Source organism: Leptinotarsa decemlineata, unplaced genomic scaffold (assembly GCF_025532065.1).
Source record: "Leptinotarsa decemlineata unplaced genomic scaffold, Ldec_3_MD MMD2_P_RNA_scaffold_5, whole genome shotgun sequence".
Lineage (NCBI taxonomy): Eukaryota > Metazoa > Arthropoda > Insecta > Coleoptera > Chrysomelidae > Leptinotarsa > Leptinotarsa decemlineata.
The window spans coordinates 8,604,960-8,631,800 of NW_027412532.1; the positions used below are offsets into that span (position 1 = coordinate 8,604,960).

The following is a 26,841-nucleotide window of genomic DNA, read 5'->3' on the forward strand; positions in this document are numbered from 1 at the left end:
TATATATTCATTTGTTTAGTCTAGCCCAACTTGAACATGACCAGAACGACGCTCGAAGTTCCGACAGTCATAAAGTAGTTCAAGCGCTTTTTCAACTGGAATAATATCGACACCGAGGAACCGGGTATCGACCTCGATCTCTATGAATAAAATGATATTTTTCGTTAACAATGGCAATTATTACATAGTTGAGCATTGCAATACTCGTCTTGGCAACACGTACAGCCTCGTTCAAACTCTGCTACCCAATTTTTTACTGTAGTAAATGAAGAAGAAGACTCTCCCAGTGTAGAATGCAGTTCAGATTTCATATTGGTTGGGCTGAGGCCTTTCAAATAAAAGTATTGTACCACATAACGATGAATAATTTTCTCCATTTTCACAAATTCTCCAAAAACGTTCGCTATTGATGGCTGCCAAAGAAATTATAAACAACTCAGCGTCTTCAAAGATGAAACATATGCCTTATAGATTCTGCACTTTCCAAAACATTGACTTTTTCAAACAACTACCGCCATCTCTAGGTCAGGCCAGGTACTTCTGGGACCACCCTCGTAATAAGGTAAGTACTTTGGTGAGCAATGAAGAAGTGACCCTTTGAGATAGTATTGATTGTTAGTTAGGAAACGCAACACGTATTTCACTATACGAAAACTATTCTATAGTTGCACTTTTGTTTGAAATTCTGACGCTCGAATGTTACTGAATACAATGTTGATGTGGGTGAAATAAAAAACAAAATTCTGGAAGGAGAATCGACCAATCTATTATCAAAAGCAAGCAGGTGTGTCTTTTTAATGACAATCTCAAGACATTTCCAGTGATTCAGGGGTTGCATTTCTTTCATTTTCCAACTTGCCCAGTAGAATCGGCTCAATTTCTCGACTTCTTTTCGTGCGGCTGAAAGAACCTCTCAGCTCCTGAAAAAATGTGCGGCCGAATGATTGTTTCAGTTTTTTACTCAAATTGTGCACGAATAGTGAAAACTCAACTACCGAAGAAACCAACGCCAGTAACGTTGAAATTAGAGTTATCCAAAGCAACCCCTCTATATGGGAAAATCCTTTGGGAGTTGCTTCCGCTTCGGGTTCGACCTGAAAGAAATATTAAGGTTAGTAATAGGTTGGAGACAAAATAATTGTTACAATAAGCAATCTTTGTTGACCATCCCCCCACCACATATTGATGCACCAGAATATTAAAAAAATTGCGAATCTACTTATGTAGATCTATGCAGATGCAGATGACCTTGTCAGTAAAACTGTGATGATTCCCTTCACCAGGAGGAGAAAATTGAACGAACTAACGCCATTTTCTCTCAATGGTGTGGTCGTTCCATTTGGAAGGGAGGTGAAATATCTTATCATTGTCCTTGATGAAAAACTCACCTGGAACGCTCACTTGGAAAAAGCTTTACAAAAAGCCAGACTGTCTCTATAGACATATCGAAGGATTTGTGGTAAAACTTAGGGTTCAGATCCCAAACAAATCCATTGGATTTATGTGATGATTGTCAGGCCAATGATCACTTATGATGCAATTGCTTGGTGGCAGAAAGCTTTACAGAAAACGGGTTAGGCAAAGCTCTCTGTCTTACAAAGACAGGCTTGTCTGGCAATCAGTGATGCCATCAGTACCACACCGTCAGCGGCCATGGATATACCTCCTCTCCACATTTTTCTGGAGAGAAAGGGTAGATGGACTGCATATAGACTTGTGCACTTTGCCAATTGCACAAATCAATTTAATGCAGAGTATGACAGACTGTTGGTTGACACTGGAAGTCACAGCATTCTGGAAATGACCTTTCACTTTATGCCTCCAACTGTCAACTATGAACTGCCTTATAAAGTAATGTTCCCGAGGAAGAAAATATTAAAAGCAGATAGTTTTTGGCTCACAGATGGACCTGCACCAGAACCGGTGCAGGTGTTTTCAGTCGCAGACCCAGGACAGAGATATCAACCTGCCTAGGAACCTATGCTACAATATTTCAAGCGGAAATTTACGCTATTGAATTGTGTGCGGAGAGATTGGACGAATCCAACCTCGTACACAAGTCAATAAAAATATTCTCGGACAGTCAAGCGGCGTAGGAAGTTCTTGGCTCCTACCGAACAACGTCTAAATTGGTAGCAAATTGTCAAAAACAACTCATCCCCGATAGGAAGACTCAATAGATTGTCTCTGGTCCGTATTCCTGGCCATACTGGCCTGGAAGGCAATGAGGCTGCTGATTCCCTTGCAAAGGAGGGTGCTGCAAGCAGCTTTATCGGACCAGATCCTGTCATTGACATATAAAAGGATCTTTTATACCTTGAAACGTGAAAATTTGTCGTTTGGCACCCACTTTCTGAGATTTTTGATTTTTCCAATGCATCCTAAACCATCAAAAACCGCATGGGAGGTGACACCCAGTTCTTCCGTTATCCCGCGCACCGTCAGTCTCCACAATGATGCTCAAATCGTCAGGAAAAACACTTCGTGATTTATCTTCGAAGTTGAAATCTTCGGAACGAGAATTACAAAGCAATCTCGTTGCCAAATGCGTGGTTGCATTTGGCTCAATTCAAATTCGTAGGTTAAGTTTTGCCGGAAATCGCTTAACGACATCATACAGTAATATACTGAAAATAGGAAAAAAAAAACAAAAATTTGGAATAAAATGAAGAGCACCAATGTATAGCTTACAAAATTTTCTGTCGATCAGTATGTAGCTGAGGCACATGACATTGAAACGGACAAAACTTTTGAAACAACCTAATACTCACGTCGCAGGTTTCTCCCGCATTTCGTTCCTCCCACCATTTTTTTTTGAGTCTCAAAATGTCACCAGAAGTGTGCAGTTTCAAAATAGCCTTATTGAGAGGATTCAGTATTGTTGAACCTGAAACATACCGCAAGAGAGAAATGAGTGATTGATAAATGATAAATGAGTGATTGAGTGGACTGAGTTTTCAGTTCACTTTTTCTGAAATTTGTTCGTTATTTGATCCTTAAAACGCAAACAAAACGGCTCATCACTTTGAAACAGCCCATCCGATCTCCGAAAATAAAAGAGTGTTGGATAGAGATACCTATCAAACGTGGTGTCACAAAACCCTAAATGATTTGATACTCTTTGCGACATAACTCATTCTATTAATTGTACTTTGAGCAACCTGGTGAGTTTATAATAAGCTTTTCAGCACAGTAGTTCAGTTGCATAAAACGCCATTTGAATTGGAGAATATTCCTCATTTCGAAACATACGAGTATATATTTTTTCAAGGACAAAACGCAAGCACTACAGGAAAATCCTTAAGGCGCTCTTAGAGCGGTGCCTGTGCGAAAGAAGCGATTCACATGGATTTGAATCGCTGGAGATTGAATCCATTTGGAAAAACTTTCTCGGTAAGTTTATTCCACATATACGCAGTTCTCCAGATGAAAGAGTTCTTAAACAGTGAAGTTTGAGGTGTACTAAGTTGAATCTCAAAACGATGAGCAGCCACAGTCGATCGCGAATTTCTGATATGTACCGCTCTTGGTGGAATCAAATGTGCCAAGTCACTTCAACTCCTGTGAAAGTATCTATAGAAGAGAGACAAATCTCCAACCTTTCTTCGATGTTCTAGGCTATCAAGGTTGCACGTGATGTTCTCGTCTCCAATCAGACGGATGGCTTTTTCCTGAATGGAATCCAGCAACTTCAGGGTATGTTTGGGGGCAGAGCTCCATACTTGAGAACAATACTTCAAAGGAGGTTTGATCTGAGCTTTATAAAGCATCAACAGTTACTGAGGTGTGTACAGTTTTCTGGCTCGGAACAATGTTCCAAGCTTATGAGAAGCAGGCTCTACAAGTTGAGTGACATGATTGTACCAAGACATATTGGTGTCTATTTTAACCCCCAACAAACTTATCGAAGCAGAAAGTGGAATTGTCTGACGTAACATTATTTAATCCGGTTCGGAGGCATTTATATTCTTGGAAAAAACCGATGCCTGGGTTTTTGTGGCATTAAATTGAACCTGGTTAATTTCACCCCGATTTGAAATCACATCTAGATCCTCATTAAGATATGCAACCTCCTGCTGCCGGTGAAAATGTGCCTTCGTCGCGGATGTCCTGGAATCCAAATGGAATGACCAGACAAGTGTGCTGTCGTCAGCAAAGCAATATATTGGGTTATTGCTTTTTTCCAATGAGTCGTTGATATATAATAAAAAGAGGGTTGAAGACAATATGTATCCCTGAGGAACACCAGCTTTGATGGTGGAAGTATTTGAGAGATATCCATCGACAGCCGCTTACAGGGTACTTTTTTTCAGGAAGCTGAAGACCCATACATAGAAATGATCCAACAAGCCATAGCATCGACTTTTGGTCAGCAAATATGGGTGACATAATATAGAAGGTTGCCTGTTGATCTTTGTTTCCGAAAGCCATATTGATGTTCGCTCAAGATGTTGAAGGCTTCCAATCATTTGAGGATATGGTGGTTTACGACTTTCACAACGATTTTTGATAACACTGATAGCAAAGTGACTGGTTTATAGTTATTTGGAAGATTCTTTTTCCCTTTTTTGGGAATAGGCTGAACGCGAGAAATCTCCCAACAAGTAGGAAAAACTCCTGTGTTGTAATACAGGTTAAAAAGTCTGCAAAATACTGATGCGAGTTCATTTGCGCACGATGACGGGCACCTCATCAGGGCCAGACGTTTTGTTGATGCCTAGATGCCGTCGAAAAGTAATTTCTGGCATTGTGGATTCTAGTGTGGAAATAGTGGGTGGTGCCTTTCTAAAAAAATCGACTGTGAAATGGGACGCAAAATGTTGATGGTAGATGGTGTATTATAATTTCTCTACTGGAAATTTGTGTCATCATCTGGGCTAGTGTTGATCTTTGATGTAAGCTCGAGATTACAGAATGTAGCTCAGGAAAACCACCCATGTCAGTGAGGCACACCAACCAAAACAAAAAGTTTTACTATCCTATAAACTGAGGAAGGTATTTTTGAATGACCCTCTTGAAAAGGTTTGTGGTCTGAATAGAGTTCATGGACCTAGAACCAGGTAGCATTCTGAAAAGACAGGCATTGAACTTACCTTTTCTAACAGCTATTCCAAATTCCTTGTTATCTAATAAGCCACCATAACTAGACAAACTGCAGTGCCTCTTGACGGCATATTCGATCGTAGCTGATTCCATGAAAAAAGCATAATTTTCCTGCTCTACCCTTTGAATTCCTTCGTCTGTTGACACAGTCATATCTTCTGGATGTTCTTCCATGTAGGTGGATATAGCTTCATAAACTTCGGATGGAGAACTCTAAAAACGATTATATATTATAACTATCTAACCCGGCAAACGTTGTTTTGCCACATAAATTATTTCTATCATAACAATAACACTCACAAACAATAGATATTTATTCTTTCATGCTGTAGTGTGTAGGTACAATATTTTTCGTTAGTCCATGTTTAGCTAACACAAACAAACTGGATGGTTTGCTCACTCCAGAGCATGCCACATATGGTATGGTATGCGGGAAAAACATGGTGTGCTCAAATTCAAGCCACAAACATATATTGTGTGGCCTTGAAACTTATCAATCGCATTGCAAATGACAATCTAATAGAAAATTGCGCACGTTCAAAATGAATTGGCACATCTGTTGGTGCAACAGGGTTTAGTGGTATTCATATATTTTCACTTCGGAATTTGTCATTTGAAATGCTTGCTTTGACAACGTTCTCAGTTATTTTTGTAATGAGTAATCGTGTGCCGTTGCACAGCCGTGGTGGATTCAAATTACGAAGCGACCCAAACTCCAGTTGTAAATTACGCGTTGGTATGCCTGGCAAATACAATAATCCTCAGCTTCGGTGGCAACGCAAACTGCATCTACTTTTGATGGATAAACAATAATAGTGGCCAAAAACTGTGTGGGGAGTAAAAAAATGCTTATTATGTGAAAAGACAGGAGACCCTACTCCGTGTTATTTACTGAGTGAGAAGTAACAGCGGTAGACGCCTGGCGGGAAACACTGATGTATGATCAGGGCTAAAACTGATTAAATGACCATAAAAATAGGGGTTGGTGATAGAAGGATGGACATTGAGGGTTATATGTATTTTTAATGACGCATTATAAAAAATTTAAAAGAAAATGTTAAAAAAATTTAAATAAATGTTTGAGGTGGAACACCTTTATGACTTGGGGGTATGAAAAATAGATTGAAATTTATTCTCAGACCTACCGGAATATACATATGGAATTCTATGAAAATCGGTCAAGCTATTTCCGCGGAGTATGGCAATTAACACTGTGACACGAGCATTTTATATATAACATGTGTAATTGACATTTCGAAAGAGATCATAAGCTTTAAAAATTCGTCTCAAGATTAGCGGCGAAGTAAATAGAAGAGTTTTGGTATCCTGATGTATTTGGATACTTTAGAGTTGACTTGACAAGTCAGGTTTCTTGGAAAATCTGACCTGAAAGTGTGAAAATGCGTGTTTGAGTTTTTGGAGCTGAACCATGTACCATACCTTATGGTACTGAAAAATAATTATCGATATGTCTGTTCTATATATGTCCAAAGCTTTTGAGGAACATAAATAGCAAAGTTTCTGAAAAGTCATATTTTCTTTCTTTCATGCTGATATATTCAGTACTCTTTAGATATTCTCTCCAAAAAACATTCAAACAAACCGTTGCAGTCCATGAAATATATAAAAGATGGAAACAATTCCACCTCATACCTTCATGAGAAGAGTTCTGTGGATTCATTTTGAATAATTTTCTCAAAAAAAAACTTACTTTGAAAAAAGCTTCGGTTGCTCCTCCTTTCAATGCGCCGAATTTTATTCCGTAGCTTTCTGCTTTTTCTACTAGTTCATTGACATCATTGAAAATAACTTCTTTACTAGATATACGAGTAGAACTCCTAGATATTGAAAAAGCAATGTACATTGCCAGAGTAAAGAAGCAGACTGTCCACCAACAGCATGAAATAATTTTTGATGACAGAGAACTGAAAAAAAAATTATAGAAAAACACTGGGAAAAAATGTTACTATTATCAGTCGGCTTTTTCAAATATAATTAACGACGTATCATTAGCGTACATTGTGAAGAATGCAGGTAAAGAATGTTTATCCCAATCATTAATATAGAACAGGAACAGAATTGGCCCTAATATGGATCCCTGAGAGATACCAATGTCTGTTTCAGTTTGTTGTGACAAATGATTGTTGTCAGATGAGGCTTGTGAGTTTCAGTGATTTGGAAGAATATGGAAAAGAGGTTATCCTAGATTTTAGTGCTATCAAGCCATATCTGGAGAATATGTGTGACCAATCAATGCAATGATTTACAATAAGTGGGCTGAGTGAATGTTCAAATTCCGAGGGCTATGTACATTCGATTAGTGTTTTTTTTTTCATTTTTCAATGTTGGTATACTCGTCTCGAAGATATGTTCAGTTTCAGCTGAACGGCATCCGCCGTACACTAACCACAAACTTGCAGTCGTACCCAACCGCATACACCGTCGTGTACTTTTTCTCACATTGGTCTCACAGCGTTCAATTTTTGATTTCAAAATTCTAATTAATTCATCATCTGCACTATAATCAGCAGTACCAATAATCGCATCAAAATGATTCACATACAAAATGAATAGAATTGGACCCAAGATCGATCCCTGTGGAACGCCCATTTCGATTTCTCTACTATCCGAGCGTATGGTTTTGATTTGAATATTATGTTGAAACTGGAGCGTTACTATTTGTTTCCTCTTTGTTGAAAAGGATGAAATCCAGTTTAATGGTATACCTCTTATGCCATAACTCTCCAATATCTTCATCAGTTTCTTAAGGTTTACACATAGTGTCTGGCAGCGAAGTTCATTGGAAAATTGCTGAATTTTGAACACTACTTAGAAGGGAAATAAATAGAAATTGGTGGATAAATTAATATTTTTTGAAATAAATAAAAATTCACCTCATTTTTTTGACATGTGTATTTTTTACAGAAGTGAAGTGATAATTCAAATAATTTCAGAAATTTGTAATGAAATCATTCCATTCAAATAAAGTGTGCATTTTGGAAAACATAGAAAACAATACACTACTATTTTCTGAAGAAGTTGTATTTTCTTAACAAATTTTTTGAAATATTCCGTATCAGAATATAGGTAATTCTTCATGTGATCATCAATAGAGAAATTATGCATTCATGAAATACCCGCTCTCACTTCTTTCTTTGGTCCATGGCATTTACCTTCTCTCTCCAATATATTATATAACCTATAATATGAAAACTTTTTGTTTTCTATAATCGTAAGGATTCATTTAAATTGAGAGAATAGGCACAATACAAGCATATTCAATGCTTAGGTGTAATTCCCGACTTTTTGATGAATTCAAAAAAGCACGTAAAGTAGTTATTCATGTTACGTAATTATTTAACTTGTACTCTTTGTACTCTAATTTTTTTATTTTATTTTGTATTGCTAGTAAAGCATGTATTAAAACAACTTATCTGTACGTTTGTTTTCGAAAGAGTATGGATTTAGAAGAGTATGGAAAGAAGGTAATCTTAGATTTTGGTCCACTCAAGCCATGTCAATAAAATATGTGTTACCGATTCATTTGAATTGAAATCATCCTGTGAAAAAAAATTTACATTTCGAAAAACATTAGAAACAATGCAATAGTGATTTTTACAGGAGTTGAAATTTATAGACAAACTTATTTTTTGAAATATTCTGTGTCAAAACTTGCAATTCTTTTTTATACGTCAACAGAGAAATCATGCAGTACCTTATCTTCACGTTCGTATTCTGCCTGAAAAAGCTTCCTGCACCAAACCATAGAGAATTCGATAGCGATAATTGATTGACCATATATTTCTTGTTCTGTCGTTGATGCCATTCACTTGAAGATAATCTTCCAATTATGAATAATGTGAAAACGAGTACCCAATAAGATAATCCTAACGCTTGCCATACAGCTACTGAAAATGGTTCGGCGAAGTAGAGAAACTCAGGAGGTGTTTCCATTGGTTTGCGGTAGAGGATGCTGATACCTGAAATGAGTAAGTGAGCTCTTCTTAAATTCTTTAATTATTATTGTCTGAAGCTGGTTATTCGAGTCTGAAGCCGTTTTAGCCTCACCGGAGATGATTCGACCGAATGTATGTATCTTAGTTGGTTGTTAACCTCGGTCGAAACGGTCGTGGCTACATATTATCTGGAATCGAAATAAATGGGGTGGAAACAACGGGGACGAATTGGCGACTCGTAACGTCGGGAAACGTCATCTATTCACCGGCCAAAAGTTGAGTACCTGCCTGACGAATTCAGGACCTCTATTTTCATTTTCAAAAGAAGGAGTTCTCCCTTTCACTTTTACCTTCCTCGTTTTTCTGTTACTTTCAAAAAACATTATTTTTCGAAGAAGGCAGTAGAAAAAAAAAAGTAAATCGATGTAAAATTTTGCCAAACTCTACTACAATGTCTATACCAATCCACATGCTGTTCTCATTTGACTTAAGATGACGTGATGTTTAGTTATTATTATTTTTTATTGAAAACAATAACAAACAAACCATCACACTGGAGCAGAACACTTGAAAAAACAAAGCTTAAGTAAAGTTTACGTGATTTCATTCTGGTAAAATCATGTCAAATTGTACTCACCGTCGTCCAAAAGATTTTTGGAATGGAATAACAGAGGAACTGAACGTTATTTGTTAAATTTTGAAGTCCACATCCACTAGCCAGTTTTATCAAAACTCATTTTTGAGTATTGGTGAGGTCAAATTCAATAAAAAGCATCTGATACACCTACCCAATCAATACATAATAATGATGATGAGCTCTTAGAGTGCTTTATAACCTCCTATGACACTTTTACGGTATTGACAAGACAACGGTGTTGCCTTATGCTGGGAGCAGGGGATATTGGATCTATTTTGGAGAGTGAGAAATGTCAAATTTATTGGAGCTATTTATTCCCCACCTTTAGGTTAAAACAATAAGCCCTATGTAGTTCTAGACTAGACAATCAGAGCAAGACCGTATTAGTAGAGGAGTTTTCATCTACAATCGAGACGAATATCGTCTGGAAAGTGGAGGAAAACGTATGAAATATCGATATCCATTTATCATTTCCTAACTATTTTCGGGCATTGTACTTTTCATCCAGTTGCGAAAAGTTAGTTTAGGGCACATGATTCACGGACCCAATGATTACTTTCCCCACGGTGTGAGGAGTGATATTGGGGCTTCGAAGACAAAGCTCAACCTTTAGGAAAAATTAGTAACATACAATGTTTACACTGGGGATAATTTTTAAGATTTTGTTTGTATACATATGAAAAAAAGTTTTGTTGTTTCCAATGATGATTTTTGAAATGATTTTGTGTTTCAAGTTGGTTTTTCGTTGGTTTTTGATATACTCAAATAGTAAAAGTTCATTAGGTGAACCATATTGTATGTAAGTATTGAATCTTGTAACTTTTAGATGGTATTCTATTGCATACAATTGCGAAGCATTTGAAATAATGACAATTACGACAGTAGGATTTGCAGATATACAGGCTGATTCACGGTGGATGGCACATTAGACGTTTCTGGTGAACCAAACAACGGATCACTTTGAAAATTTAATGAAGGGCATATTCGGACATTCTCTAGACAACTAAAATATTTTCGACAATGCGGTGTTGCCGCTTCTATTAGAAAGCAGTAGCAACTTTGATTTTTCAAACGGAACACTCTGTATATAATATTATTTTTGGAATCTCCAACAATTGCCCGACAACTTTTCTTGATATTTCCCTATACCTATCTGTTACCGTTTTCGAAATAAAAATTAATTTAAATTTTTTTCTTCGAAAATCATGACTTCTAAAAATGCCGATATCTTTTAGTTAAGAAGTACTATGATATCGAAATTTGATTTGGAGTTAGGTGATACTTGGACACCTCCTACACGTCAGCCTAATCTCCGTTACTTGAACACAGGGTGGTAAAAAATACAGTTTTTTCGTTTGCTTTAAAAAGTTGCTGAAATTTGATATTATTTTAAATAGAACACCCTGTATATTATTGAAAATTCGGAAAGCTGCTGAAATTTGCTTTCTTTCTATGTATATCATACCTATACCTAACTAGTCAAGTTTCTGACTTATGAATATTTATTTGTGAAAATGTCCCTTCAGAATGGTATTTCTATTCGGTATTTGGTAAGCAGGCCATGATTACTATTTGACAGTAGCGTTGTGACATTCTCCTAATAATATCGACATTTTCGTCACTTCAGAAGTTGCAAATACCTTCAAAACGATGGAACAAAACTATTCAAACGAAGTTCTTATGAATTTGTTTATTATTTTTGGACAGTGTGACAAAATTATCAGCAGAACATGTAGAAAGTTCAATGAAATGTATCCGAATCTACCGCCAATGAACCTCAAGAAATTTATACGAATTCAGAACAATTTCAATATGTTTGGATAAACTTTAAAAAAGCACCAAGAAACTTGAAATTGGAAATATTGATATGAATAATTATAAAAAAGTAAAACAATCATGTGGAATATTTCAAAATATGTTCGAATCGCTGGCCGTTCACTTCCAAGCACTTTAAAATGCGGGTGTTGACTGCTTTCGTGGTGGCAGATCTGATTTCATTGGGATCCAAATCTTCAAATGTTTGGGCAATCCTTTCTAACAATTCATCTCTCGAACGCACGGGTATTTTGTAAACTTTTTCTTTAAACATTCCCCACAAATAAAAATCTAATGGATTAAGATCGGGTGATCTCGCTGGCCAATTCCATGGTCCCAAGCGCCTCATCCACCGATCGTCAAATAGTCTACCCAGTTCTGCGCTCACTTCTCTTGTGCAATGTGCAGGACCTCCGTCTAGTTGGTACCAACAGTTTCGATAATCTTCGAGTGGCAGATTATCCACGAAACTGTCTACAGTATTCTCCAAAATGTTCAGGTAGCTTCTGGATGTTAATGACTCCTCGTATATCACGTACCTCAATTTGTTGTCCATCAACATGCAGAAGACATTAAAACTAAATTTTTCTTGAAATCCAGCTTCTTTTGTGACGTGAGGATTTTCACTGGACCAATAATGACGATTTTTTCTATTGAAAATCCCTTCTCTCGAAAATTTCGATTCATCAGTCCAAATAATTTTATTTAAAAAAAGTGGATCTTCTTGAATGCGTGTCAACAACATTTCACAAAATTCTACTCTCTGTTGAGGATCTTGAGGCTTCATTGCTTGAATTTTGGTGAATTTATAATCATGCATTTTATGTCTTCGCAAGATTCTTTGAACAGATGAATATTTTATACCCAAATCTTCTTCAGCACTTCTTATCGATGACTCGGGAAATGCGTGAAAATATGCTAAGACATTAATCTGGTTGTCTTCGAAAGTTACGGGTCGAGGCAAGTTTCTTGGTGCTTTTAAAGTTGATCCAAATGCATTGAAATTGTTCTGAATTCGTATAAATTTCTTGAGGTTCATTGGCGGTAGATTCGGATACATTTCATTGAACTTTCTACATGTTCTGCTGATAATTTTGTCACCCTGTCCAAAAATAATAAACAAATTCATAAGAACTTCGTTTGAATAGTTTTGTTCCATCGTTTTGAAGGTATTTGCAACTTCTGAAGTGACGAAAATGTCGATATTATTAGGAGAATGTCACAACGCTACTGTCAAATAGTAATCATGGCCTGCTTACCAAATACCGAATGGAAATACCATTCTGAAGGGACATTTTCACAAATAAATATTCATAAGTCCGAAACTTGACTAGTTAGATATAGGTATGATATACATAGAAATAAAGAAAATTTCAGCAGCTTTCCGAATTTTCAATAATATACAGGGTGTTCTATTTAAAATAATCAAATTTCAGCAACTTTTTCAAGCAAACGAAAAAACTGTATTTTTTTACCACCCTGTATTGAAGTAACGGAGATTAGGCTGACGTGTGGGAAGTGTCCAAGTATCACTTAACTCCAAACCAAATTTCGATATCATAGTACTTCTTAACTAAAAGATATCGGCATTTTTAGAATTCATGATTTTCGAAGAAAAAAATTGAAATTAATTTTTATTTCGAAAACGGTAACAGATAGGTATAGGGAAATATCAAGAAAAGTTGTCGGGCAATTGTTGGAGATTCCAAAAATAATATTATATACAGAGTGTTCCATTTGAAAAATCAAAGTTGATTTCTAATAGAAGCGGCAACACCGCATTGTCGAAAATATTTTAGTTGGCTAGAGAATGTCCGAATATGCCCTCCATTAAATTTTCAAAGTGATCCGTTGTCTGGTTCACCAGAAACGTCTAATGTGCCATCCACCGTGAATCAGCCTGTATACGAACCTCGATCTGAATAAAATCAGAATTAGGATGAACTTCAATATGTTTTCGTCTGTATCTTCTTCTACATCATCATCAATTAGATTATATTAACAATTCGGAGAAATCAAGTTGTTAAAATTGTTCAAAATGAGGTTTCATGAAATTGAATTTCATAAAGAAAATTTTGACAGTTTAGAAACGGAAATCACATGTTGTGATTTCCATTTCTACTCTGGTATAACAACAAAGTTTTTTGAACTCAAGTTTTCATTTTGAAGGAATCAAGACTAACCTGTGCTCATGAAAGGCTGGGTGAACTCTACAGGGTCCAACCTATCCTGAGTGATTGTTAGATCAGATATCGCCATATCAGCTTCCTGAAAAAAAAAGAATAAATTGGTATCGAATAATTCAAAACGGTGAATTGAAATTGCGCGTTTACAATTTTATATTCTATAGAACCCATCTTAATGAATTTCGTGAAATAACAAATAGCATTAACTAGAAAGTAGTGAACATCAACATGAACAACAATTATCGATACAAAATTTCAATTATATTCAATCAAAGGATGCAGTCTTGCCAGGATCACCCTGGGCGACCCTGAGAAGCTGGCGCCGATCGACACATCTCTATGCAGGATGTGTGAACAGAAAGAAGAAACTGTCAGGCATGTCCTATGCGAGTGTCTGGAGTAGAGTGTGTGTTCGGCGAGTCTTAGCAAGTCTTGGATATAAAGGAGATGTCTCCTAGTGACCTGTCCACCTTCCGGAAAGGACAGGATGGACGATGACCTAGGAGGACAACTCCTCGGGAGGATGTACAATGAGTCAAATGTAGCCTATACTCACCCTCCCTACTCTACAGATACAGATTCAGTCTGATACAGGTTGTACTCTAATTACAATTGAAAAGTTGAAATTTATCATTCGCTGAATTGGAAATGTGGAGTCTAATTCCTTCAAACAATTCATAACGATGTATGTCATATTGACCAAGAGTGATGAACCATAATAATGTATGTCAGAAAATACTAACAAGGTAAAAAAATAGAGAACATGAATGAAGAATGCATTAATCCAAATTGCGACGTCAAAGTTTATAGTTTATTACCATTCTGTTTCAGGATTAACATTATTCTTCTACTATTTGAGTGACTTTTGAATCTTGAAAGATATACTATAATATATTCAAGATGTATTTATGCCAATTTCTAATAATTGGCAATATTGAAAAGTACCTGAAAGTTAACTCATTTGACTTCCTACGAAGCAAATATTCAACTTACATCTTAGATATATAAAAAATTAATGAAATAAACGATAATATCACTGTTAGTTCATAGTGTAACTTTTTGTAAATAGAAGTTTGTTTATATTTTTCAAAATTGAATTGGATCAAATAATATATTAATTTCTGGAGATGGAAACTTTTAGCTTTCTACTTCTTCATCTTTATTCAAAAAATGTGAGAAACATCCAAAAAAAGTAAGAAAGCTTCCGTTCCTTCTTCAGTCACTTCATTTTCTGATAAAACCTACCATTTCTATTATATCTCCAATCATTCCAGTCCATTTTCCAGACATGGCATCAAATACTCCATGCTTATTGTCTTCTCTTACTTTGAGGGTATATTGGAATCCTTCTATCTTAGAGATTTCCTCAATCAAATCTATCGCAAAGCCTTCATATTTATCATTTCCAATCAAACGTTCTGGAGTTTCTTTCAACATGGCATATGGTTTTGTCTAAAATCAGTACAACTTCAAAACTATTTCTGAATTTTCTACTAACCATTATCTTACCAGTGATATCAAAACCACGTATTTTTTGTTCACCATACTTTCTTCACTATCTTCGGCATCCATCGCGCGTATATCAATTTCCATGTCAATCCCTGATGTTGTGTTCCAACTTCCCCTATCTATCAGACTTCCTTGTAACAGTTGGAAAATGGTCAGCTGAAAGGTTCTACGAAAACCATCGTTACCAAACTCTATGGTACCAGTGAGACCTTTGTATGTTCCCTAAAAATAGAAAAGTTGAAAAGATATTTTACTATGGGAATGTAGACTTTCATAGCTGGCGCGGAAAAGCAGCACTATAAACGACACGGCAGAAATTAGAGCTTCAGTTCTCTCTCTTACGTTATACTCGCTCTACATCAGCGAACTCCCGAGGTCAAGCGTGCGAAGATGTCTCTCTACGTCGATGATACGGCTCTCCTCTCATCTTCCATTGGTTGTGAACTCGGGATCGTCTACATGCAACGTGCAATGGACGACCTCGATCGCTGGTACCTCGAATGGAAAATCCGAGTGAACTCGGAAAAGACTCAGGCGATAACCATGGGAAGAACGATATCTTCTTCAGCTAGGAAAGTGAGGGTTTCTGGAAGGGAGATCAACTGGCAAGCGCGGGTAAAGTACTTCGGCCTTCTAATGAACCGTAAGCTCACCTGGAATCCGCAGATTGAATCGGGATCGGAGTCTGTACCCTCTGATCAATAGAAGATCATATAACACGATGTTCAAGCCTGTCATCATGTATACTTCAGGCTTCTGGGGACAAGCGGTTTCGAGCAATATCTCTATTTTGGAGAAACTTCAAAATAAGTTGACACGGATGATTGTGAATGCTCTGTGGTTCGTGCGGAATGAAGCCATCCGCAGAGATTTGCAGCTGCCTTCTATTCAGCAGTCCATTCAGTAGAGGAATCGGCGAGTTCCTGATTGCGCGGAAACTCATGATAATCCGTTAGTCAGTGAAGCTATAGATTATACTATACACGATTCCTCTCGATATAGAAGGCCCCGACACTCTGTCAAATGAAGCCCTCATGTCTTCCGTAACCGATTCAGTCATGAACAATTTGGCCTTCTGAAAAACGCAGTTGTGAGGGTAAGGGAGTCTGGCTCCATCCTGTTTGTAATCAAGATGATTCACTAGTACTAGAGCTTCAGTTTCAGTTGACACGTCAAGAAGAGAGCTTCAACTACGCCACTGGAGATGACTGCCTTAGTTTCGAGGTGTAAAAATAACGATTTGGTGTTGGGGAAAAACGCCAGTAATATTCATTACTACACCAAAGGTTCCAAACAGTACATCACAAAAATATGTACCACCAAAATGTTAATTGAGAGTTTTAGCGAGTAGAGATTTATTCAGTTTCTTCTTGAAACCGATATCATTTTGTGTTTTCAAGTTATGAGGAAACCTGTTACATATATTTGTGGTGAGGTGCCCGAGAGAGATGATTCGATTTTGTTGTATTATGCTCCCCTCAATGGCAATACTTAACGAATTGTCTCTGGTCTGGATTCCTGGCCATACCTGCCTGGAAGACGATGAGGCTGCTGACTCCCTTGCAAAGAAGGATACTGCAAGCAGCTTCATCGGACCAGAACCGGTCATTGGCATCGCTTTAGGCTTTGCTAAACAAAGATTGAACACCTGGATGGCAAGAAGATTTATGGACTTCTGACATAATCTTCCAGGATGGGCTCACTCCAAGGCGTTTACTCACCCTCCGAAGCCTGAAACTAAACAGTTGTTGGACTACAGTAGGGATGAACTACGATCATTTGACCTGAAATATCACTCACCATATGAACTAATTGGCTTCGTTAAGAAGCTGGGTTTATTTGGTCGAGTTTGAATAGGTGCGAACCACAATAATCCGCGGGTTGCGGTAGAGGGTCGCATAGAACCACTCACTTTTGACCTAATCAACCTTACCATTTTGCTGAATATCTTTGGAAAGAAGTGTTCTGCAGTGGAGTTCAAACCCCGATCAATTTATTCTGAAAGGGCTATCGAGAACGAATAATTTTGTGATATTGATTATGTTTTCCATAATGAATACCTCAAGTTGTTGTGGGTAGGCTGGACTAGGATTCCTACGAGTTATGCCACACATCAATCGAAAAATGAAAATAAGATTGATATTGCAGAAAGCTCGTTTTACGAGTAGTGATATATAGTCCAAATAACAAAAGGTCTCATCCATCATCAATCCTAGATTCCTTTCGCAGCGAGGTAATTTCAGAGGTTTGTTATCAATATATTATCAAAATGTTCGTACCTGATTCTCTTTCAACCGAATAACATTGCCTGGTTTTGAAATATTTGATTTGTAGACAGTTTTTCAGAAATCGCGTTGAGGTTGCTTGCATGCATGGTGTGTTTCATTTCCTTGCCTAGGTAGATCTGGATGTCGTCGGCGTGAAATAATGAATAACAGTATCGTGAGTTTCTGATGTGTAGATTGTAAATAATAGAGCACCTAATATCGAACCCTGGGTACACCAAGATTCACACTTATCAAATGGAGAGACTAGACTCAACAACTACATATGGACTACGACCATGGAATTATTGTGCTGATGAGTTTGGCGTAATCAGATAGCCCAAATAGTTCATTTACTTACTGATTTCAAGACATTGATAATAGTGAGACCATGTGACCAACTGTCTACCCCATCACAGTCTAGAGATTGGCTCTCATTGACACCTGCTTCTATTAGTGCATCCGAAAAAACGTGAACAGCGTCGATAATAGAAGCTGTTTCCGAATCCAGTTCTGGGTAGTCGTGGAGGGAATTCGATCCACAGTCCTCGTTGAAAGTTACTTTGTACAGATGACAGAGTTCTTTACTTACTCGTGTCGATAGATCGTCTTCTGGTTTCATGATGTGAACCTATAAATGAATAAACTAGTCATAGTTATCCAGAATAACGTAAACAAAACATGATATAATGATAAAACACTTTGATTGATAACTTTCCAAATATTTTATATGGAAATTTAAGGAACACCACCATTGTTATGAACAGAGATATCTACTTGCAGGAGATCTGTTTAAAAATCTGTTTAAAATCTGTTTTTCCGTTAACCAGCTGTCGCACCCCTACGAACGACAACCCTCAGAAGTCGAAACTTGTGCGAGCCAAGGATTAACGAGGTCTTACCTTTTAACGTGTGATTCCTAACACGGGTTGTCGGTAGCAAGTGAAGATCGATCGTTCAGACTAGGGCTTGAACCACCGACCAGCACGGCAGTCAATTCGAGTGAGTGAACAAAGCACCCACACCGAACCGCTTGGCTACCGACATACCATCAAAGACATCTTCCAGAAAGGGAAATACAAGAAGCTTTCATGACATTCCACCGCATAGGCATGATAACGATTTGAAGAAGTACAGAAGTTCACTTGACAAATGGCAGCTCAGCGTTGACATCGTACCACAGAAGCTGTCTCAACTTCATGAACTATCGAAGAATCATGAGATGAATATTTATTTCCGACTGATCATCATTTTCGGAATTCTTCAACCCACAAGTAGGCTAGGCCTAACGTAAAATGTGTTTATCTGGAAGAACTGTAAGGCCAAGATCTTGGAAAAAATCGAAGTCACAGAAATAGTTGTATAATAAGTCTCCAGTTACGAAATAGAGAGATTTGACACTAATGTATCTGTTAGGAAAACACTTACATTGAGAGATGAAAATCTTGCAGTCATAACGAAGTAACAAAAGGACGATATGGTCATACAAAACTATGAAATCCAATGGAATCGTCACCGTCACCGGTCACAGTCAATATAAGCATATGGTAGTTTGAAGCACTGGCTTTGGAGGAAGCTGAAAAGAGGACCCATACCTCGTTGATATACATGGAAGACACATTCATATTATGTACCACAGAAATCTGGAAGTGAGTGAAATTTTGCAATAGCTCAACAGTATGAGGCAATTCATGGAAATTGCAGTGAAAAAGAAAACTGAAACTGAATTATCGTCTCTAACTAGAAAGGTGGTACCCGAATTTTGAGTCTTTGAAGAAGAGTTTTCTCAAAATGTTGATTGATAAATAGTTGATATTTGCAGCAATACGTACGATTTGAAGCAGAATAAATATACAAAGAAGAGAATAGAATAAATATTAGTGGAAGAGTACAAAGAAACGAAAATGAAGAAAATTAATCTCGACTAGTGCTGATGGAAAAAACCGAACGTTAAGGCAATATTCCAATTTTTTTCAGATGAGAAGTCGCACACATATTGGACACAAACCTTTTCATCGATCATAGCATAGAAATTGAAAATTTGTGGAAATACTTAGTTGTTAGAAAAAAATGGAGGCAGTTCATCGAACCGAAATGAACGTTCTGTGTTCTCGTGTTACATTTATGTGAAGAACTAACACATTCACAACTCCACAGCGACTAATCCATTCGTTTCCTACATATGTGAATACTTTTTTCAATCCTAAGAAAAAGGAATTTTCACTCACCCCTGTTATAGTTGCTTCACTGTACATGAAGGGGGTTAATTCTCCTGTATGAGCCTTTGTATGAGCATCAATGTTGGTCAGTAAAAAACTATAATCAGTTGTTAACATTCCTATTTGCTGAATTTGTGACAATAACTCCGTCAGATGTTGAATTGGGCAATCCAATACAAAGTTTTTCTGACCCGATTTCATTACTTCTTGGAGAGTTGATCTGCAAAAAATATTTGACTTTCCTAAAACATTAAGGGATAACATCTTTTTGAAGATATTTCCCCTAATTTGGAATTAGGGAGGTGAATATTGAAGATTTCTATTAGTTTCAGTGAATTTGGATGTATAGGTGCTTCCTCCTTCAAACTTGAATAAAATAAAGTGAGTGTGAGATATCATCGAAATTTTTTATTCGTTCGACAGACCTATTGATGCCATCATATGAAGATCGTCGTTCAAATGTTCGCCACGGCTTCCCTGGGTGGAACGTATCCGAAACTTCTGACTTTCCATGATTCTGGCACATAAATCAGGCTGAATTTTACCAGTAGGTTATGTTGGCTTTGAGGCTTATTCGCATACATCGCATTCATGCGACTCAAGAAAACCTCACAAGAAAAGTCTAACGGGATCGAGTCGCACGATCTCATTGGCCAGTTCACATGACCTCCACAGTTCACATCATCTGTACATGAGATGACCATGCCCCCAAATCGCTCATGCAGAATATCCGAGTTGTGGCAAGAGCTGTGTGGCATGTAGCGCCATTCTGTTGTAACCGCATGTTGTTGGTGTTCAGATAATCCAATTCAGGCCTAAAGAAGTTAGTAATTATCGACCTAAAGTGCTCGCCGTTGACAGTGATGGCCTGATCAACGTCATTCTCAAAGAAATATTGACCGATGATGCCGCCAGTCCAAAATCCACACCAAGCAGTGGCTTTTTCGTGATGCATTGGACGCTCTTGGATCTCATGTGGATTGGTATCGTCCCAAAATCGACAATGTTGTTTGTACACGTACCCATTCATCCAGAAATAGGCCTTATTGCTGAATATGATTTTTTGATGGAAATTAGGATCAGTTGCCAACTGCTCCAGAGCCCATTTAGCGAACTCACGTTTTTGTCTATGGTCATTCACCTTCAGTTCCTGGATCAGTTAAATTTTGTACAGGTGCAGGCCCAAGTCACGACGCAAAATTCGCCAAGTTGTGGCCTGCGAAACGTCTAGTTCTTGTGAACGGGGCGAAAACAACTGCCTTGGGTTTTCCTGCACACTCTCACAGACAACAGTGATTTTTTTGGCAGATCTTGCGTTTCGTTGACCTTCTGGTGCTGGTCGATCATTTACTGAACCAGTAGACTCAAATTCATCCACCACAATGTGAATAGTCGTCTCGGTTAGACTATTATGGTGATTATGAAAGCTCTTATTCAGGCAGACTGTAACGTCATCACACGAACCAGGTTGCCTCTCAGCTCACCATACGAGACAGACAGTTCACTCACTCAACCAGAGTACACCAAATTGTCACGTGTTGTCCTGTCACCCAGCGGTGAACCAATCGGAGTGTACCAAATTGTCACGTAGCATCCTCAAATTGTCACGCAACTTACCAGCTTATCAGAACACACGCTTCTGCATCTCAGAACATCGTGGCAAGAAATTTGAATTTTCTGTGGATATAAATAACTCAAACAGACGACCAGGTGTATCTCCCGACGAGACAGACTACCCAGTCTCGTGGCGCGCTGAAAGCTGGTCATCGGCGTGGTAGGCTATGCCCTTAGACTCGACATCAACATGAGATATTGGTGACCGCTGATGGCCGTATCGCGCGGTACCTTGCTCGAACAGAAAACACATTTTTATGAGACAATTTCATTACTTGCACGTGTTGTTGGATGCTATATCCGTCCATGGTGATTTAGTTAAACAGACTGAATGAATGACAACTAATTTGACAGATGTAGCTTCAACAAGATGGCCGTTAGCAATTGTCAAAGTTTGGAAGTCCCTTAGTTTCAATGGTATTTTTCAAGAATTTTGAAAATTTCATACAGTACTTTCCTATTGCAATAACCAATAATTATATAATAGAGATTGTCAAATAGTTTGATGTACCAGTCCAACTGATAAAACTACCGCGTTTTGAATAACATTTCTATTGTGGAAATTATTATGATCATCTGCAAGAGTAACCTCTGTGAAGTATCTTGCATGAATGTCTGTCAGATATAATTCAATATCCAAAGTGGTATCAGCCAATGAAGTACTTGTTTTCCGACATGCATTTACCAGAACCTACTGCGTAGATATGCTGGGAGACATTTATGTTTCGAAATATTTATTTTCTTATTATTTTTATAATTATTATCATGGATCTTGTGATGCACTGTTTGGAACCTTTGGTGTAGTAGTAAATATTACTGATGTTTTTATCCAACACCAAAACGTTATTTTAACACCTCGACACGTGTTTCGATCACCAAGTGATCATTCCAAGTGATTCAAGAGGAAGATCAAACTACAGTTAGATATCCCTCTTGAAGATGATCACTTGGTGATCAACTACAGTTATATCTTCCTCTCGAAGATGATCACTATGTGATCGAAACACGTATTGAGGTGTTAAAATAACGGTTTGGTGTTGGGAAAACACTTCAGTAATATTCATTATCATGAATAGTGATATTAATTCTCATCAAGCAACGGATCAGTGTACTTACTTTTTAACACAGTATTAGAATAAAATGAATAAATAACGCAATAAGTGTTCTGGTGTGGGGAAACTGTTCTCAATAGATTTATTTCACGCCAGAGATTTCAGTGATATCTATCAAAATATATCATTTTACTGACCTGTAATTCCCATCATGATGTACATCAACATCCTCCATGTAAACAATAACACCGTCATCCTTAGCTTTATTTATGAAATCGGTTATTTGTATAAGAATTTCGAAATCGGTGTAAAGAATAGTGAATGTTTCCCATTCCAATTTCCTGACGATATCCAAGAAAGCGTCAGCCAACTTTGCTGGGCTCGGATAGAAATTGATAGTTTCTGGTGCCATTTGAGAAGGATGGACCCATCTTGTTAGGATCTGTGGTATTTCTTTTCTATCAGTGATTGACTGAACTATGTCTAAGTTCGAACTGGACTGGGGCCCAAAAATTCCAACGACGCCATTTTGCAAGAAAGAGCAGGTTCCTTTTCGAGCAGAAAAAGCATCGTCCGGAAGAACGTTGAAATTAATCAGGGGTAATAACGTCAAGTTAGAGACTTTTTTCTGGATATTCTGTAGGTGGTTTGAGTGCCTAAAGGCTGATTGGTGCAGTTGAACGTTTTCGAAAATCCCAGCTGAAAATGTTAGTGAAGTGAAAATATTTTAATGGAAGAGTGGAAAACAGGAGCAAAAGTCTATGAGAATGTTGAACCATGAAATACTCAAAATATCATCTTATTTATAATTCACCACCACTAATTTATTTGTTGCTGATACAACCATCACATATTTCTCAGATACTTGAGCAGATACACGAAGCTAACTCATATAAGATTTGTATTTGGCGTTGTAAATATAAATTCATGATCAACTTCAAGACATCAAATCTACAGAAATATAGTATATCATTCAATGACGTCACAAGCACGAGAGAGGCTCCGCTGTGAACTATTCGAGCAAATAATGGTCATTTTTCGAGAGTAGTATACTATACTTTTTCTATGACTTGTACCACGAATAATTGGAAATAAAATTCAATGTGGGAGATTGTTCGCGAATTGAACTAGGCAAGTTGCTTACAAGTTGAGGTGACATGAAGCTATTTGAGTTCCTGATCACTTTAATTTTTTTAGAGAGACCAACTTTTGAAAAACATACATTTTTACCCATCTGGTCAATTGTGATAGGTTCAAAGATGTGACTCATGGATCATTTTGGCTATTCACTCGCCCTATGGTGAGAACCGCTTACTGCGCAACCTATGTTGCAGGCAACCAGGGATGCAATTGAACCCAGGTTTGTGTTTTAAACCTTACAAAATGCAAATGAAATAGAACACATAGTCAGATGCTACAAATACAATACGCATATATACAGACGGCTCAAAAACCAAAGAAAGCTTGGGATGTGGAGTGTACTCCAGATCACTAAGCCTAAGGATTAAGTGGGGAATGGGAAAAATACCAGCGAATCTGGTATTTCTGCCTGGTAACACAACGTGTTACCTCAGGGCTAGTTCCACCAAGATTTAGCCAAAGCCTCAGTAGATAATAACATTATCCCGAGGTGGATTATTAGGCACAACAGGAGTAAAGGTAATCACATTGCCGACTCAGCCAAGGAAGTGGCTGGACTAAGAATTTCTGTACCCAGTGGCACCTAGGGCGTGATGACTTCGACAATTGCGGAATTAGCCAAACGTCACACCCACGCTCCATTCCTAAAGTGATGGGATGGAATCAAATGATGCAATTTTGCCAGGATCACCCTGGGCGACCCTGGAAAGCTAGCGCCGAAGAAATATCTGGCGGTGACCACACATCTATTCAGGATGTGTGAACAGGAAGATGAAACTGTCAGGCATGTCCTATGCGAATTTCCTGAGTTATCGTCAATGAGAGAGTGTGTGTTCAGCAAGTCTTGGCCTACACCTGCCGATATAAGAGAGATATCTCCTGACCTGTCCACCTTCCTGGAGAAGACAGGATGGACGATGACCTAGGAGGGCAACTCCTCTGAAGGATATACAATGGGCCTACACTCACCCTCCCTACTTCACAGATACAGATGCAGGATTGAAATATATTTCAGAAAGGGTGTCATTCGACTATCGTTTCTATTTGAAATTTTTGACATAAGGGTTGTGGTGGAGAGGAAGTGGCTGACAAGAGGTTGATTTTTGGGTAGAAATGTGTCCCCATGAAAACTAAAGTTGACGTAATTAATTTTTAACAGTCCCAATGTCAAATGACTTATTCAGGGTGACTTCTCTACATTGGAATATACTGGAATATTGGAATATACAATCAGCTCAAACTGATAATAAACAGAAGGAAACCTATTTCAGAGATACCTGTTTTGGAAGATGAGGAGAAACTACACTGTAATCAAGTAGATCTGGAAGTTTTGTTATTAACAATAATTAATGATGAGTAAGCAATGCAATTTGTCTTTCTCTGAGATTAGGATTTTTCCTGAACATCAAGATTAACCTCTTTGACGACAACTTTTTGATGACTCATCTTACTGTGAAAATATGAACAGAAATAAAGCAAATACCTACTCGTCCTAGTTGCCAAGACATTTTTTCGCTTAGACTTTGTGCCAAAATAAAAAATTAATAATTGTTACTTACCAATATTGAGTTTTATTGCCGAACTCGAACCACATTGAAGAACTATACATAGCAAACATATTACCCAAACCATATTCAGTGTATTTTATTTCACTAACGTACTCAGACCTACTACTCGATATTTTTTGACCATTATGAAAAATTTTGTTCTGTAGCCACCGCAAATTGGTATTTCCTTTTTAGAGTTATTCAAACTATTAATAATTCTGAATGTATGTGTTTCAACAACGAAGTTTCATTAAGGTCAAATTAATTAATTACTTGGGATACATGAGATAACTAAGAGAATGCATATACTTTGTTTATTTTTGTCGAACTTAACTGTTACATGGTATTTTTTTTTTGAATTTGTTGACAGCATTTGTAACGTTTTAAATTATTTATCTGGATGGTTGACGATAGATTACAGTCGAAATTGCCAAAAAATAAACTTTCAGATTAGAGAAAATAATATGGTTTAGTTTGATGATATTTCTAGAGACAAATATGTTGTTATTCAGCGGTCAGTATGGATTCCGATAAGTCAGGAACACAGAACTGACTGCTTTGAAAATAATTAAAGATAATCAAGAAAAAATAGATGATAATCAAAAACTCTGCTTATTATCTTTAGATTTCTGCAAAGCATTTGACACAATCAATCATAATATGTTTGAAGGTGATAAAGTTTCATGATGAATTCCATGAGTTCGGACTCCTGTTGTCTAATATTATATAAAATGATTTGAAATCCCTAAGAGAACCAATACAAATGGAAAATCAAAAACAATAGCCAAAAATAACAATTATATTAAGCAAAAAAACCCTGAAACAAAATTACAGTGAAATAAAATACAAGTGAAAAATAGAACAATCGAACAAAAAATAAAAACTAAAGGGATTCCAAGCCAAGTTACTTCACGATGTTTCGATTGTTAGCATCCGCAATCGTCTTTGGGTGATGACTGGACTAATTCCTACGAGAGATCACCGGTTCAGCAGGAGATGATCGTTTGGCGGAAGTTGGCCATTTTTCGCTTGATTATGGGGTTCCTTTTGTTGCGCAACTCTACGCTAGCTTGGCTGAACACATTGTTGGATTACATGTATGCGGCTTCTTTGAATTTCCTCCTGAACCGATGATCCTCCCTGGGACCACTCAGCTTGGGACCACTCGATGTTATCCAAAGATGCTCTGCTATTCCTGATTTGCTGGTTTCCCTTCGCTGTGTGTGTTTCTTGTGCTCGACAATGCGAACTTTCAACTTGTTTCACCGATATAGGATTTTTGGAACTCACAGGGTATCCGGTGGATGCAATTCTTGGAATCGCAGTCCGCATTTGGTGGTCTAGTTTTCGTGAGGCTGCTACGGATGGTGTTTCCGGATCTGAAGCAGGTTCTGATGTTGTACGTGGATCTGATTCTACTTATCCTTTTCTACAGGGTGTTCCTCAAACACATGCTAATATTTGAAGAGGTAATTCTTAGACCCATTTTAAAGAAAAAACGTCCTATGGACGTATGTCCTAAACGCCTTAACTTTTGAGATACAGGGTAGCAAAGTTTTCAAAAATAATCAGTTTTTTAATAATAACTGAGATAATTTTGTCTTTGGCATATTTGGTACATATGTTCCATGCCTCCAGGCGCATTTTCTGATGTACAATTTTCTTGATTTTCTCTGCCAGTGGCGTACGTACGAGTTTTGAAATGTATATTTTTGGCGAAAAAAATACTACGCCACTGCTTTATCTTGAATTAAAAATTATTTTTAAAATCTCCATACATTTTTGAGCACATTTGATTT

At 37.5% G+C, this 26,841-nt stretch overlaps 1 protein-coding gene across 1 annotated transcript; it reads right to left on the minus strand.

Moving 5' to 3' along the window:
• Positions 1 to 741: 741 nt before the first annotated feature.
• Positions 742 to 25,273, minus strand: LOC111514668 (glutamate receptor ionotropic, kainate 3). Its single transcript, XM_074169482.1, has 12 exons — positions 25,055 to 25,273; positions 22,553 to 23,054; positions 19,699 to 19,909; positions 17,832 to 18,101; positions 15,207 to 15,428; positions 14,943 to 15,149; positions 13,695 to 13,779; positions 8,819 to 9,083; positions 6,815 to 7,028; positions 5,094 to 5,316; positions 2,772 to 2,887; positions 742 to 1,094 (listed from the first exon to the last, which is right to left on the minus strand). Exons 1-12 carry the CDS (start codon positions 25,125 to 25,127, stop codon positions 807 to 809), a joined length of 2,676 nt encoding a protein of 891 aa, XP_074025583.1. The 5' UTR covers positions 25,128 to 25,273; the 3' UTR covers positions 742 to 806.
• Positions 25,274 to 26,841: the final 1,568 nt, after the last annotated feature.